This window comes from Filicampus tigris, chromosome 13 (assembly GCF_054856515.1).
Source record: "Filicampus tigris isolate MCC_2025a chromosome 13, RoL_Ftig_1.0, whole genome shotgun sequence".
Taxonomy (NCBI): Eukaryota; Metazoa; Chordata; class Actinopteri; order Syngnathiformes; family Syngnathidae; genus Filicampus; species Filicampus tigris.
The window spans coordinates 1,674,126-1,690,269 of record NC_141229.1 but is presented as its reverse complement, the minus strand read 5'-3'; the positions used below and the strand labels follow the sequence as shown (position 1 = coordinate 1,690,269).

Below are 16,144 nucleotides of genomic sequence, written 5' to 3'. Positions count from 1 at the left end.
ATATGGCTTTAAGAAAATTAAGTTTCAATTACTTTTTCCAAATAGCTGTTGATTTTTAAAAATTATTTTTTTTTCAAATAAAGAAATTCATTGGAAGTTTTTGGTACATTTTCTGTACACACACACACACACGGAACATTCCAGAACAGAGGCAATTCACTTGTAATCACATTACTCTTGTGTGTCTGGCGAAGTTTTAGGAACTCCACTGAGGATTCTCACATGACACACACGCACGCACAATGTGTGCGTGTGTGTTTGACATTCCTCCCTACTGAAGGTCATCTGAAGGTTAGTGGCCTCGATAAACACGGTGAGGGGACCACCAGGGCCAGTGGTGATTGTCGGGCTTGACTGTGTCTCAGGATGATGACATCAGCACTGTGTTAGCTTAGCCCACATGGTCACGCGAGTTAAAAATAAATCGGGGAAAAAGAAAAAGTCTCGAGTGCATTAAGCGGCCTTCAGATTATTCAGAACGCCTCTGGGGATTAAAGAGTTAAATGTCAAGCGACTCTTATGAGCCGCATCACGTGACAGAGCGTTAGCGCCACTTTATTAGCCACGCCCACTGATTACAGGCAACCCAGACTCTAGACCGAGCCATGTAAATACCAACATAGAGAACAAAAAACATTTTAAAAGGTTTGAACACTCCCACACGCTTTAAACACAGCGTTAGCCGATTTGCATAATAACCTGTGCCATTTTTTTGCCTTACATCACAAAAAAAAAAGTGATTTGGAAAAATGTTGTTTTTTTCTTTACATCTGTGTAGTTTGCCAGGCATCCAGGTTTTTGGAATTTGCTGCATTTTTTTTTCTTGTTTTCTGAAAACCGACTTAGGCAAATGACTTTGGCAGTTGGCTAACATTTAAACTTGTTAAAAATACGTTCTGTATTTTGAACAATTTTCTAAGAGTTGCTTAGTTGCATTAATAAAAGTAATCAGGAAGGTATAACAACAAAAGTCTGCTAGCATAATGCTAACATATAATGCGAATAAGTAGAGTCAGGCTAAGAGGGATTAGCATAGCTGTCACACTTGAAACAACGGCTATTTTAATGCATGCAAACAAAACATAATGAAATATTGTGTATTCAAACAGCAAGCCAAAAAGTACCACATAAACTCTCTGCTGAATCGGGGACCTTCCCTGCCTCTCCGCATCTCTTGCAATATTGCTCAGCGCTGCCTGGCATGTTGTGGCACAATGTGGTACTACACTGACGCTACGCTTGCCCGATTACTGTCAAATCTCATTACAAAACGAAAATCCACAATTAGGCTGATAGGCCAACATAGTAAAAATGTGCAAGAGCCACATATAAAATGTTTTTCCCTATTGCTAAATTTTGGGTTATTATACACTCTGACAGGTGAGCAGGTGTACCTAATGAAGTGTCCCGTGTGTGACACTGTGGCTGGAGGTCGGGATGTTTGTCGGCTTCCATGCTACAAGCTGCTTAACGCCCCGGGATGAGCAGCTCACAAGTCCTATTTACGGGCCCCGTCCAGAAGGATTTCCAAGCTCCGCAGAAGAGAAGCTAACGCGCTTTGTGGCGTTTTAGCGCGCTTTCTGTTATTATGTCATCACAAGAGATATGTATCGACAACATAGTTCAAATTTGGGGAAAGCGCTCATCAAAGCCTTTCAGTTGAGGTATTACTTCATGTGGTTTGCTGCAAATACATCTTTCACCTTGTTACTGGTTCCAAAAAAAAAGTTGTCTGGTTATTGCGCCACCATAATAAAGTATATTGGCAATATTGTTCAATATCTGAAAAGTTCCCATCATGGCCATTAATTTGAGGTACTACTCCATATGGTTTGCTGAAAGTGATTTTTTTTTCCCCCTTTACCTCATTACTGTTTTTTGTTTTGGTGACCCCTTTAAGCAAAAGGACATTTGGGGTATTACATCATGATATAATATATATGCAATATAGCTCTAAAAAAAAAAACCCTCATCATGGCTTGATGCAATGTGCTAATTACATTTTTGACCTTGCTCAACTTTGACCTGGGAAGATCTTTTTAAGGTAAAGCGTGAATCGGCTCCAAAAAGGATCCAGATGAGTCGCTAGCTACTTTCTACCCGCCCAACAAATGTGTAGACGATCGGACAAAATGGTAGGGAAAGGAATCATTCTCATCTTTTGCCACTGTCGCGACCTTGACTATCAAGCGAGTCCTTGAAATGTTGGCCCGTACAAAGATGAGAAGCCAAAGAAAGCATACAGTCAACATCAGCTGATTTTATGTGGGCGTGTGATTCCAAATAAGCACTTCAATTTGGTGCATTTCCAATCATGAGACGGAAAGAAGCCTGTTTTAAAGACGAAACCAGGAAGTAGACTGGACCCGAATCAGGAAGTAGCCTGTTCCTGTGGTGAGTTTCTCGATCTTCCACTGACTCACGCCATCTTTTGGACGCCTTGCCTTCAGAAATAATCACAATCAAGATTCCGAGTAGCGCGTCTGAGTCTGTGATCCAAACGCGGCGCACCGCACGTGTCTTTATTTATATACCGGCGGTAGTAAGTAAGCCCGGGATTAGCGTTAGCGTCTCTCGTAGCGTCGCAGTCACAAAGAAGCCGCCGCGTCGTCGCGTTAAGAAGCCGCGGCGGAGGCGGACGGCCGCCGCGGCGGAGGCGGCCAGGTCGCTTTGTGCGTCGCAATAAAACAACCGAGGAAGGAACATTGGCATCTGTCGAGTCACTGCCAGCGTTTAGCTTCCTTTTTGGGAAGCGGCGACAGACGCTCGTAAACGCTAAGTGGTAGCAACCCGTTGCGAATAAAATAAATAGTGAATGTTTAACATTGGGAAAAGATGAACTATTGGTGGGGTATCTTGGAACAGATCAAATGTAGTTAAATGTTTCATATAAAATTTTTTAAAAAAGCATCCTATATCTTGTAAAATTTGATTTTCCTAATTTACTTTTTGTTTGATTTAAAATACAGAGTGACATTGATGAAAATCAATTTAAATGTATATGTTTTTAGAAAAAAACATTTAGGTTTTCAATTTTTTTCCCTGTTACCAATTGTGATGCCTTATTAAAAATATACCCTAAAAAAACTGACAAATTTCATATTTTGAATAAAGGGTCTGATATCCTGTAACATTTAATCATTCTATTTTTTGCTCTTACGTCTTTAGTAAAAATATCTATTCTAAGTAACACTTTAAAAAAATGTGAACATTTTAACCCATTTGACAAACTTTCATTTTATATCAACAATTTCAACAACAAAAAACCCCAAAGACGGCAAAAGTGAATAAAAACAAGAACGACTTTTTTTTGTTTGTTTTTGTCTTCAAAGTCATTTAAACAAATGTATAAAAATCCCCCAAAAGTTGTGATTGACCCTATCAGCTTGATGCAAGCAACCATGAAAAAAATAACAAAACTTGAAAGATGTCCGAAATGATCAAACTTGCTGTGTTCTGGGTTTGGTGGCGAAGGTGAGGTACCCGGTGTGGGCGGGCATCTCGCGGGGCGGCGTGGTGGTCTTCAAGGTGGCGGCGGCGTGATTGGCGGCGGGAGGGGGCGGGGCCTCCGGGGCGGGCGCGGCGTGCGGCCCGAAGTCGGGCAGCGGCATGGAGACGGTGCGAACCTCGTGGACCCTCAACAGCACCTCCAAGGTGTTGACCTCCTCAAAGTTGTGAGCCAACAGCGCCTGGCACGTCCGCTGCACTTGCTCCATGCACGGAGAGAACGAGCACAGGCGACCTCCTGCCGGGAAAACACAACAACATCGTCAAAATGGAGGACGCGACCAACATAAAACGGCCCGACAAAATCATTGGTCAAGCGATTTTATCGTTCCTTTTCAAAAATAATCATAATCGGCGAATCGAGTTCAAATGGTGGCAAAAGTTAGCATATTACGCTAACGCGGCGATGACAACTGAAACGCAGGCTTTCCACTATTTTGCAGTTTTATAAGCATTTTATTCTGCCTACTGTTTATGATAGGTGCAATTCTGCTGGTGGCCACTGGATGGTGTGCACGATAAATTTGAAGGACGAATGAAAACAAGTGTTTGAGCTCAGCCTAGTTTTTTTTGAAGATTATTGAATGCCAAACGGTCTTCAATCCTCGGTATGCAGTTTCCACAAAAAATGGTGGGGGAAAAAAAAAAAAGACTTTTTTTTTTATATTGGGGGGGGCGGGGTAAAAATGAGCAAACATGCGAATCCGCAGGTGCCAAACCGCGAGTGTTGAGGGATCAACTGTGTTTCTATATGGTGGATTTCACTTCTTCCAAGGGTGGTCAGGTACCTAAACCTCGCAATGGACGAGGGTTAACGGCATTTAACATCACTGCGACAGCTAACACAGTAGCAATATTTAGCATTGCGCCGGCAGCTAACTAACTCGCAACTATTTGCCGCAGGTGCATTAGCGGCCTGCAGGGGGCAGCGAGAAACGGACGCCGGTGTTTCCTTTGGTTTTTTTTCTTGGTCTTTGGTCTTTCACCTGACTCAACAGTGCTGCGTTTCTCCCTGGGAGAGGTCCAGATAGCCATCGGAGACAACGGGGTGAGGCGGCCATAAAGTGGACGGTCTCCGTGGCAACAAACAGGGAGGGGAGGGGTGGTGGATGATTAAACAAGTTCAACCAATCAACAGCACACTGGGCGCATTGTTGAGCTCTTATTTGTTTTATGCACTTGCATAATGGAAAGGGGGAGGGGAGTTATAGCGGGAGGATTGAAAAAAATGGGGGTGGGGCGGGTTCGGGGGGGGCTTGGGATGTCAAGGACCTGATGGAGAGCAGCTTTATTCTAAACAAGGAAGTCGGGCGTCTCGCCAAAAACACGACAAGAATTACAAGCGAGGGGAAGGAATGAGAGTCCAGAGAAGAGCCTTGATGCACCGGCAGCAAATTAAAGAATTACATTTTTAAAAAAGGAAGAAAACCAAAAAAAAAATGACAGAAAACTCTTGATTTTGTTTGTTGTTGTGATGCGGGGACGCTTGCCAAGGTCCCGTTTGAGGACGCCAATGCAGTCAGCGTGACCTCGGTGCTGCATGGCCCTCTATGGACATGCAACACTTCTGCGTGCGTGCGTGCGTGCGTGCGTGCGTGCACGCGCAAAGCAGCAGCACCTCCATAAAAGGGAGTCGCAGTGGAGAGCATCTTGCCCGTTGCGTTCATCCGCAACTTCACGTCCACGTTGTGCACAACCTGACGGCCGTAACTTTTCCGACTAAATTGTCTCGGATGTTTTTGCTTTGTTGAAGACAAAATTGACGTTACAGTCGCACAAGACTAAAACCATTTGCGCCGTTTACAAAAAAAAAAAAATCGAAGTCAAATTCATTTATAACTAAATCGTCTTCAACGTTAACAGAAAAGACGCGCAGGAGATTAAATGAACACTTATTACACATTTACGAAAAAAAAAAACAACAACACGGGCTCAGTTGAAGACTGAATTTTGACGCACACACATTTTAGGTTCATCGGTTGTCTTTGGTGTAAAAAATCAAATGTCTTCGATGTTAGCTACAATTGTGTGGATTGGCGCCGTTGACAAGAAAATTGTCGCATCACCCAAATCTAAATTTGAGTCTTATTGATGACTAAATTGTCTTCAACATTACAAATCACACGTTCATTTCATTGACGACAGTCTTCAAAATTGTACGCGGTAGCTTGCTGGCAACAAAAGCGCCTTTTGACATTCACAAAAACAAGTTTGTTAAGCTTCCTTCAGCATTATCAAAAGTGTTTGTGTCGCTGATGACTTGATGTTAGCTTTGTTGGCAATCAAACTACCCATTACGTAAAGTTTGTCAACAAACTAAATTGCAAAAAAACCCCAAAAAAAACACCTATCGCCACCCGATATTTCGTGTCAATATAGCGCTCAAGCTAGCAAATAAACATACGGTACGATGAGAATGAACTTTTTAAGATTCGATGCTTGACAAAAATGAAAATCGACGCGGTCATTGCTATTGCGCCAATTGGTCCATCAAAGTGCACGGACTTTAATGTGAACCCAAAGCGCCCGTTTCACCGATGACAAAACTCCAGCGTCTACGAAAAGAGGCTCGAAAAGAAACAACAAATGTTTTGGGCCAAGCCTCCGAATAACCTTCCGTGAACGCGTACGTTCAGTTTGACTAAACTGCCTTCAGCCTTAAGGCAAAACGTGCCTGTGAGTCAACGCTAACTTCCTTCGCGTCTTCTTGTGCCACTGACCTCGCTGTGACCTCAACAGGTTGCCGCCGCACGTTCAGCTGACCTTTGCGCGCAAGCTAAAAGGGCAGCGACGGTTGCCGGGCGCCCTTTGGCCAACATTGCTTTGCGCTGCGTTTGCTTACCGTGCGCTTTGAGGGCGGCCTTGGCGTGCGGCACGGCCTCCCAGGGGCTGGGGATGTCCAGGAAGACGGCGTCGGCCACGCCCGTCACCCCGAAGCCGTCCTTGCAGACGTCGGCGTTGGCGACGGTCACCAGGTGGTCCACGCGGTGCTCGGCAAACTCCTCCTTGGCCTTTTGGGCGCGCTGTTGGTGGAACTCCACCGTGTGAAGGTGGCCGGTCGGCGCGACGCTACGCAAAATGGCGTGAGACAGAGACCCGCTGCCCGTGCCTGGGAAGCAATGCCACAAAAAAAAAATAAATAAATAACATCCTTCATTGCTGTGGAGGAGGGTTGCCAAAATTCTGGCCACTTTCAAAGTTGGAAACTTTCCACGCTGCAGATCGCTCACTTTCGAATTTTGGCTGACAATTTGTTTTTGAATGGAAAAAAACAAACTGAAAAACAAAACAAAAGAACAATTTAATGATTTTTTTTTTTTTTTTTTTTTTTTAAAGACTAATAACCGTTTTTAGCCATCTCTGGGGGCGGCCATTTTGTCTTGTTTCAACTGAAAATGACATCACAACTGCTCACAACGACCTATCACGGCTGACCTGGTTTCTGAATCTGAGCCGTGATTGGTCGTTATGAGCAGTTGTGATGTCATTTTCAGTTGAAACAAGACAAAATGGCCGCCCCCAGAGATGGCTAAAAATGAGTGGATTAACACTTATTTCACAAAGGCAATATTTATCAGAATGCCCTCTTTCAACTAGTGGGCCTGCTGGGAACATATTCTTGAAAACAATATGAGGTTGACTTCCGCTTTAAGAACACAACTAACCAGTTTGCAACACGTACGCGAGCTTTGTTGACGTTTGAATTGGCTTCAATGTTTCCGAAACTCGCCGCTCCGAACGGACGGCAGCAGACACACGACGACGATAAAAGCGCGTTTAAGTGAGAAAGAATCGACGAAAGAATCTTAGCGGGTGATAGACTGGCAAAAACACCAGGCAGCTTCCACTTATGAAGAGGACAACTAGCCAGATGAACGTAAAACGAGCAAAAAGAGTCAAACGACCAACTACAGACACAGGCTAAAAAAGCTAACTTAGCAGCGAGAGAAAGAGTCAAACGCTCGAGATGACGATAAACTAGCGAGACGAACTGTCAGAAAGCAGCAGGATACAGCGTAAAAACGAAGCCATGTGAAAAGTTCAACCAGAGGAATGAAATGATCACCATGACGGACGCCAAAGTGTCAAACGAGCGTCGGCAAGACAAACTAGCAAGTTGAAAGGTCAAACCCTGGTCACCGTGGAGACCGGCACCAGGGAAGCTCGACAGCGGATGCGGACGCATCTCATCATTGACCCCAGCAACTGAATGGGCTTGGAGGGGGGGGGGTTGGGCGGTGTCCATGGCAACCAGCCGAAGCAAATTGCTAGCACGGCTACGAAGCAGGAAGTAACACCGCCATGCGTCTTTCGGCCTCCGGCGAGCAAACGGCACTACTCGAACTGACTGCGCTCGATACACGGACCTGCAGCGTCCGCACTCAAGGCCATGACGCGACGCGGCCTTCCCATCCCCCATTTGCCGCTGTCAGGCCAGGGTAGGCAAGAATTATTGAGGGTGGGAGGAAACGTGGGGAGGGAGCGCTTGTCAGGCAGCGCTTACCAGAAAATAATCAGCAAAAATACTTGCGGCAGGCTCCTGAAAGACTTTACTAAATTGTCGAAAAGAAGCACGTTAGCTTACTGGTGTTTAACCCATTCACTGCCGTTGACGAATGTACACGTCACAGGCCAGCCATACATTGCCAGGAATTTGTTTATATTTTTTTTCCTTTTTTTCCCACCAAACGTTAGGAGGGGTCTGAAAATGTCTGGCAGTGAATGAGTTAAAATGTTAACAATAATCCATATGTTGGGTTACAATTTTTTTTTTTTTTTTAAACTTACATAAAGTTATTGATATTTGAATTGTCTTTTGTTGTTAATAAAACTCCATACGTTAGATTCAGAAAAATCGTACGCAAAGTTATTGACGTTTGATTTGTCGTCAATGAATATTTTGATTGGCAATTTTTATCCCCACGCCTTATCACCAAACTATGAACATTTTTTTTTTTTTTTTTTGGGCGTTATCTGCACTGGTTATATCATACGTGGGTGCGGAACACATTCCCGGTAGTTGTAAAAAGATTCTCACCAGACTCGCAGACAACGGATCCCGGCTTGAGCTCCAGCATGAGCGTGATGGTGGCGATGTCGGTGGTGTAGAGGATCTGCGTGCGGTGCGGTAGCGTGACGGTCCACAACTCGGGCGTGGGGTGCAGCACGTGCACCCAGCCCCCTTTGCTGCACGTCACCTTGGCGCCGTAGCGCTTTCCGATCAGGTCGGCCGAGTGGCGAATGGCCCCGTAGCGCGTCTGCGTTTGGGCGCCGTGCCACACCTTCACCGGCATCATGGACTCGTGGCCCAGGTACACGATGGCCACGTCGCCGTCGCGGATCTCCTCAGAGTACTCCACAAAGCTCATGATCCGACGCGCTGTAAAAGACACGGGATCCCCCCAAAAAACGTCAATTGTTATGAAGTTTATAGGAAGACTCAAGTGTGTTTGACGCGCGAGCTTAAATGCATATCTCGGTGCATGGAAGACAAAACATTCCTTGATACGTACAAAAATATGTTACCTTTATAAAAGGCTCTAAATGGTCTTTCACGAAAACGAAAATGTGGGTTTACTGACAATAAAATTAGGTTGGCAAAGATTTGTGTGTTAATTTTATCGAGGATGCTGCATAAACTTGCCTTCGATGCATACCAAAAACAGATTTAGGTTGGTTAGAGACGAATATTTGTTTACGAAAAAAAAACAAAAAAAAAACGCTGTTGGGTTCATAAATGTACTTTTGTTAAAGACAAATGTTCCCTAATGTTTATAAAAAAAATTAGCTCGCATGTTATGTAGCTGACATGCTAATTGTCTTCAATGTTAATGAAACACTGTTCCATGAGCAAAAACACAGAAGAGTGTTTAAATTGAGCGAGTTTAAATTGTTATGTGGCTCATGACTAACTTTCCAAATCAATTTTCCACATAGAAAGGAATCGAAACACCATAAGCCAACCCTTAAATTAACAGTTTTCTTTCTAGTTGTCATTTCAAGTGTATAATTAACGAGTGTACTTCTTAAATACTACTTTTGCACAAGATGGTCAACCAGTCGGAATGACGTCACTTAAGTGATAAGGTAAAATTAGGTCAGGTGGTACTATCTGAAAGTGCCCTTGTCAAAACTGATAAGATTACACTACCTTTGATTAAAATGTGCCAATAATCTATGCAACAATACATCACTTGTAAAATAAATTAATCAATCAAACTATTTGTCACATTTGAGCATTTTTTAAGGCCAACATGAGCTCCTTAAATGAATGAACCAGGTAAGCTAAGTCAATTAGCATTACCATAGCACGTCATAAATATAGATTCGGACGCGTAGGCTGTAGGCATAAATCACTGGTAACAACAGAAAATAAGTAAAAGCGAGTTTTATGGAACAGAAATGTTCCAGAAAGTGAAAGTAACTTTATGAGCATGCGCGGTGACTTCCGTGCTAACCATGTTAGCTTGCCTGGCTAATGCTAAAAATGGAAAACCAATCAACTTTGAGAAATGGACTTACCGCGTCAACTCGGCTGCTTGTTCAGGGTCTCACAAAGAGCGTTTACTTCGAAAAATGAACTTTTGTTTTTTCGGAACTACTACAAGCATAAAGACATGTAGACGTGAGTAGCCACACGTGCCGGTGTGTTCACAGGAAGGTGGGCGAATTAGACCGGAAGTGGATGCATTTGGTAGATCAATATGCTTCCTGGAGTGGACAAAAGATTCCGTCGCGCAGGTCATTTTTAGATCTACGTTGAAAGTGCAGGTGGATTGTAGATCTTTTTTTTGTTTGCCATACCGAGTCCAAAGCAACCAAAAATTATGAACTTTTGACGAAAATTGAACGTTTGACCACATACTTACATTTTTTTTACAACTTAGTCAAGTTCGTGTTTTTATTATTTGACTAAAAAAAAGTCCATAAAGCGACACGTTAAATGAGAATGAACACATGAGTAGACATCAAACAGTAATTTATTAGTATTTCAAAATGTTGTTTGGAATAAATGCCAATTTAGGACCTCTTTAATCAATATTGACTGTTTTGTTTAAATATATTTCGTATTTGTGAAGCCATTTTGTTTTTAGAGGACGTACAATGCATTATTTACTCGTGACGTTGCTTCAGCCATCCCATGACCGCAAAATACTTTTTCTGATTTTTTTTTTTCAAAACAATCACTTCCACATTTTTAAAAAATCCACCTGTCGCGGTATTTTATGACCACAATTATGCATTAAAACAGGCGAGGATGAGGCGTCCAATCAGGCTCGCGAACGGCGTGAACGAATGGGAGCATCGTCCAATGGGCGTCGAGCATCGGGGTCTATAAATTATGATGTCAGCTGGCGTCTTTTCGCGGCCGCTGAGGAGGAGAGAGAGCAGCTTGTTGTTGGACCCGTATTGCGACTTCTTTTGGCTCGTGTGCAGGAAAAATAGGGATCTTCGTATCCGTCCCGGCTAGTAGTTGTAGTAATCAGCCGCACATCTGCAAACAAAAGGTAAGAAGTTGCATTTGTATGCTGCACGTGTAAGAAATATTCCTGAAATTAGAAGATTTCATGATGGAATGACGCGCGTTGGCCTCCGTGCGCCTATTATCGGACACACAATGACTTTCATTGATTGACAACACAGTAGGCTTCACGCCTCCCAGCAAATTTGCATTATGGCCCCCTCGATTTCTGCCAGCAATGCTGATTATTACTCATTCATTAATCGTGCACCTCATGAACGTCCCAAAAATTAATTTGACTTTAGTCTTCAATCCACAAAATGTGCTTTTTGTTAAATGTAATATATAAACTAATTCAAAAAAAGCTTGCATATATCTGCATAATGAACCCACAACCCTCTTGTATCTGAATTTTTGTGTATGTGCATTTTTTTCCAGAAACCCCCACCTATTTGCTGTTTTTATGCTTGATGTACCTGAAACGAGGTCATAGTAAATAATACGTGAGGCGGAATAAGTCAGCCTTTAAATTGTTTTTTTTTTAAAAAAGTACATTGCTTAAAAATGTAAATGAACCATTGAACATTTTTTCCTTTACAATTGCACAGGGAACACCAGTATATTTGTCAATCAGAATTTTCGTGTCACCATTTTTTTTAATGTGGATGGGGAGGGCAGAAAACTCACGTAGTTGCTTTTTTTTGTGCTTGGGGCGGCATGGCTCAGTGGTAGGGTGGTTGTTTCCCAACGCGGAGGTTGTGGGATCGATGCCCGGCCATTGTGACCATGTCGACGTATCCTTGAGCAAGATACTGAACCCATAGTTGCTCCTGATGCTGCGTCATCAGTAGGTAGATGAGGTACAGTGTAAAGCGCTTTGAGTACCCAAGGTAGAAAAGCGCTATATAAGTGACAGCCCATTTACCATTTACCATTGAGGCACCCGAAACAAGGTGATGACACAGATATGCAAGCACAACATGGAATTTGAAAAAAACTTCCAAACGTGTTTTTCTTCAAAAAGTTACCCGTTTGCATTCTTTTTCTTTGAATTGGTTATCCCTTGCGTCTTTTTGCTATTCACGCAAGGGTTTAGTGTTGCTTCGCGAGGCTTGTAATTCTTGAATGTCTCTGGGGTGCCCTCTAGTGGCGGCAAGGTCGCAAGCAGGTGCTTGTCTGTCTTTGCCTCGAAGCTGATGATGTCCACTGTCCAGTTGTGCTCAAAAGCGCGGATGTCCTTCTCTTCCTCCTTGCGCCCCGGCGTGCCAGGGCCCCGCCATGCCGTTTGGTAACACGCACAACGAGATGAAGCTGCAATACACGTCGGCGCAGGAGTTCCCCGACCTGAGCCAGCACAACAACCACATGGCCAAGGTGCTGACGGCCGACATTTACGACAAACTGCGCGCCAGGAAGACGCCCAGCGGCTTCACGCTCGACGACGTCATCCAGACCGGCGTCGACAACCCGGGTGAGGACGCGCGGGCGACCGGCTGCTGCGCGTAGCAGCGAATGCTCAGCGTGATCGTGACGTCACGTCAACGTCACCCTCAGCCAATTGTAGGCTTATCCGTTGCGACCTTAAACTTGACACCTGCTGCCACTTGACATCCGTGTGCGTGTAGGTCACCCGTTCATCATGACGGTGGGCTGCGTGGCGGGCGACGAGGAAACCTACGAGGTGTTCAAGGAGCTGCTGGATCCCGTCATCCAGGATCGCCACGGTGGCTACAAACCTTCCGACAAGCACAAAACCGACCTCAACGCCGACCACCTCCAGGCAAGTGACGTCATATGCTCCCGTTTGCCACATGACGCTGCGGTTTCACGTGTTGCCATTTTTATTTAATTTTTTTTTTTTCCAGGGTGGTGACGACCTGGACCCCAACTACGTGCTGAGCTCTCGCGTGCGAACGGGCCGCAGCATCCGCGGATTCTGCCTGCCGCCGCACTGCAGCCGCGGCGAACGCCGAGCGGTGGAGGACCTCTCAATCCAAGGTAAAAATTGGGCGGCCTCTGGTGGCAGCAGGCGGCATGACACCCGGCTTTCCTCGTCTCTTATCTTGAGTTGCGGCAGTTCGCTTCGATAGACTCGCATCTTTTCAAAACTGATTTTCAGATTCAGTAGACATTTAGGCTATTTTTCTTGCTGCCCAAATTGCACGAATGAAGTCGGGATCTCAACGTTAGCTGCGTATGGAATTTTCGCGAAACGACAACTAAGAAGGACGGACGGCTGCTACGGCAGAGGATAGTCTACATGTAACCCCCTAGTGACCTCTAGTGGCCGGAGAAGATCCCAACAGTAAGGGTCCGAGTAGCTGAGCCGCGGTGACGAGTCTTCGTCCCGCAGCTTTGGCGTCCCTGAGCGGCGACCTCAAGGGGAAGTACTACGCCCTGAAGAACATGACGGACGCCGAGCAGCAGCAGCTGATCGACGACCACTTCCTGTTCGACAAGCCCGTCTCGCCGCTGCTGCTGGCGTCCGGGATGGCCCGAGACTGGCCCGACGCCAGGGGCATCTGGTGAGCCCTGCGCGCGAAGCGCCGCTCGCTCTCTCTCTCGCGACGATCACTTTTGTGAGCTTGTGGCGATGTGGTTGAAGGCACAACGACAACAAGACCTTCCTGGTGTGGGTGAACGAGGAGGACCACCTGAGGGTCATCTCCATGCAGAAGGGGGGCAACATGAAGGAGGTCTTCCAGCGATTCTGCACCGGACTCACAAAGGTCAACGGGTTCATAGCAGGCAATCGATGCCACTTTGTCCCTAGGAATTGAAATTGCCTTCATGAAAATGGATGAAAGTTGGGACTCAAATTTGCCAGATTTACCAAGAGTTTGTAAAGGCAAGTGTCGTTGGCCTTTGACAGAGCCTCAACTTTCTTTAGTGTTAACAAACATTGCCTTTTTGTTTTACAAAAACACTTAAACATATATACAGTATATACTGTATATGTGTAATACATCTTTGAACATCTAACTTGTTTGTTTGAATGGACTTATACATTCAAACTTTTTTTGAATTACATGTATGTGTGTGTATATATATATATATATATGAAATTATAAATTCATAAAAGGCGGGACATTAGCTTTATTGAAGGCTGAATTGTCTGACCTTTTTTTTTTGGGGGGGGTATAAATTTGTTCAAATTAGGCCGTTGTGAAAGCATGAAGACTAAACGCCTCCCAACATTTTTTTGCTGGCGTTTGCCCAAGCGCATTTAGGGTTTATTCGTGATAAGTCGATTAATGAAAATGCGAGCTGTTTGAGAACTGAATTGTCGCGTTTAACAAAAAAACACATTAGCCCTGAAGACTCAATTGTTACAAAAACAATTTGTTAGGTTAAATCATTCAAATTTGATGGATACAAAAACTTATAGAAAGTATGAAGTCTAAGACTTCTCCAACAATATTTAATATTTAAATTTGTTCAAGCTCAATGTTTCCGAATTTTTTTTGTGTGCAACGACAAAAATGGATCGTTAAGGAAAACGAGGGAGTTGTGGTTCATGAACAAAAATATTTTGACTAGATTGTCTTCAATGATAACAAAACATACAAGTTGCATTTGCTCTTCACATTTAGTATACTATTTTTTTTTTTTTTGTCAACAAACCCATCCACTATGTTGACTGGCAACTAAACTATTTTTACAAAGACATTGGGTTGACTGTGGGAAGTTTGTTCACAAAAAAAGTTCCATAAAAAAATGGTTCTGCTGCCATTTGAGTCACTCGGTTGTTTGTTATTTTTAAAATGTATTTCCTGTTTGCATTCCAGATTGAGAGTTTGTTCAAGGATCGCGGCCACGCCTTCATGTGGAACGAGCACCTGGGCTACGTCCTGACGTGCCCGTCCAACTTGGGGACGGGCCTGCGCGCCGGCGTCCACGTCAAGCTGCCCAACATGAGCAAGCACGCAAAGTTCGAGGACGTCCTTAAGCGCCTGCGCTTGCAGAAGAGAGGAACCGGTGGGTGCACGGACGGCGCAACACTGCGGCCGGCCGGCCGGCCGTCCTTCTCCGTCACTTTCAATTGGCAACGCAAAAAACAACAAATTCCCAACTGTTAACGTTTTGAAAAATCTCTGGGTCAAGTCACCCCAACAATTTTTATGAATTCAGTCCTATAGCCCCTTTTGCCAATTTGTATTTAGTATTTGTGATCGGAGCCTTGAATTGAAATGTGACAAATCTGGCTTTTTTTTTTTTGAAGATGAGTCTTTCAATTTTTGATTTGCCACGTGAAAATGGAAAGCACAGACCAGCAACAATGTGTGTCGTTCATTTTTTTTTTTTTAACATGTCAAATTTTTGGGTCACACTCAACCAATAACGTTTTAAAATTTACGTTTAGTCCTGCAGGCAGGCTTTTTTTTTTTTTTTTTCACCCCAGTTTGTATTTTTCATCTGTGCCTTGAAATTGAAACTATCAGTATTTTTTTTTTTCTTTTGGATTTCCCAGTAAAAAAGTAGCGCTCATTTTAATTAGCTGTAAATCACAAAAGCCAAACTTGGCCCCCCTTTTTTCTTCACATTTCAATTTATGGCTGAGGTCAAAAATAAGATTTTTGCACGGTTTTCTTAAATTTTGGGCTCAGATTTAAAAATTTTATTTAAAATGTGACTAACAAAATTGGCTTTTTGTGGGGGGGGGGGGGGGGGGGGGGGGAGAACTTTTTTTTGCTCGTCCGGGTGGCTGCCAACCTCAAGTTGCGTTTCCATGTGGTCGCGCGTGCAGGCGGCGTGGACACGGCGGCGGTGGGCGGCGTCTTCGACATCTCCAACGCCGACCGTCTGGGTTTCTCGGAGGTGGAGCTGGTCCAGATGGTGGTGGACGGCGTCAGGCTGCTGGTGGACATGGAGAAGAAGCTGGAGAAAGGCCAGCCCATCGATGACCTCGTGCCCGCGCAAAAGTAGAATTTGCTAGCGCGGCGTGGGGACCTTCCACAAGCTTGGCCCGCTTTCCTTCCACCGTCCCGGAACGCGCTCTGCTCACTCGCCACTCTGTCCCCATGTGTGTGTATGTAAAAGATGGCTCTGAAATAAAATGTTCCTGAAAAGAATTTGCCCTGCTTTTGTTAAATGCACGATAAGAACACAACTATTGGGACGATGCCTCTAAATCAAGCGCCGGTTGGAATCAAATCCTTATTCTTCGGACTACAT

General features: G+C 44.4%; 2 protein-coding genes across 2 annotated transcripts; one reads left to right on the top strand and one right to left on the bottom strand.

Moving 5' to 3' along the window:
* Nucleotides 1–3,211: 3,211 nt before the first annotated feature.
* trmt61a (tRNA methyltransferase 61A) lies at nucleotides 3,212–10,209 on the bottom strand. Its single transcript, XM_086050609.1, has 4 exons — nucleotides 10,030–10,209; nucleotides 8,546–8,887; nucleotides 6,350–6,616; nucleotides 3,212–3,745 (listed from the first exon to the last, which is right to left on the bottom strand). Exons 2-4 carry the CDS (start codon nucleotides 8,874–8,876, stop codon nucleotides 3,441–3,443), a joined length of 903 nt encoding a protein of 300 aa, XP_085906735.1. The 5' UTR covers nucleotides 8,877–8,887; nucleotides 10,030–10,209; the 3' UTR covers nucleotides 3,212–3,440.
* Nucleotides 10,210–10,859: 650 nt separating this feature from the next.
* On the top strand, nucleotides 10,860–16,041 carry ckba (creatine kinase, brain a). The gene is made up of 8 exons (XM_086050410.1): nucleotides 10,860–11,015; nucleotides 12,239–12,440; nucleotides 12,595–12,749; nucleotides 12,835–12,967; nucleotides 13,323–13,494; nucleotides 13,575–13,698; nucleotides 14,758–14,947; nucleotides 15,717–16,041. Exons 2-8 carry the CDS (start codon nucleotides 12,248–12,250, stop codon nucleotides 15,893–15,895), a joined length of 1,146 nt encoding a protein of 381 aa, XP_085906536.1. The 5' UTR covers nucleotides 10,860–11,015; nucleotides 12,239–12,247; the 3' UTR covers nucleotides 15,896–16,041.
* The last annotated feature ends 103 nt before the right edge of the window (nucleotides 16,042–16,144 follow it).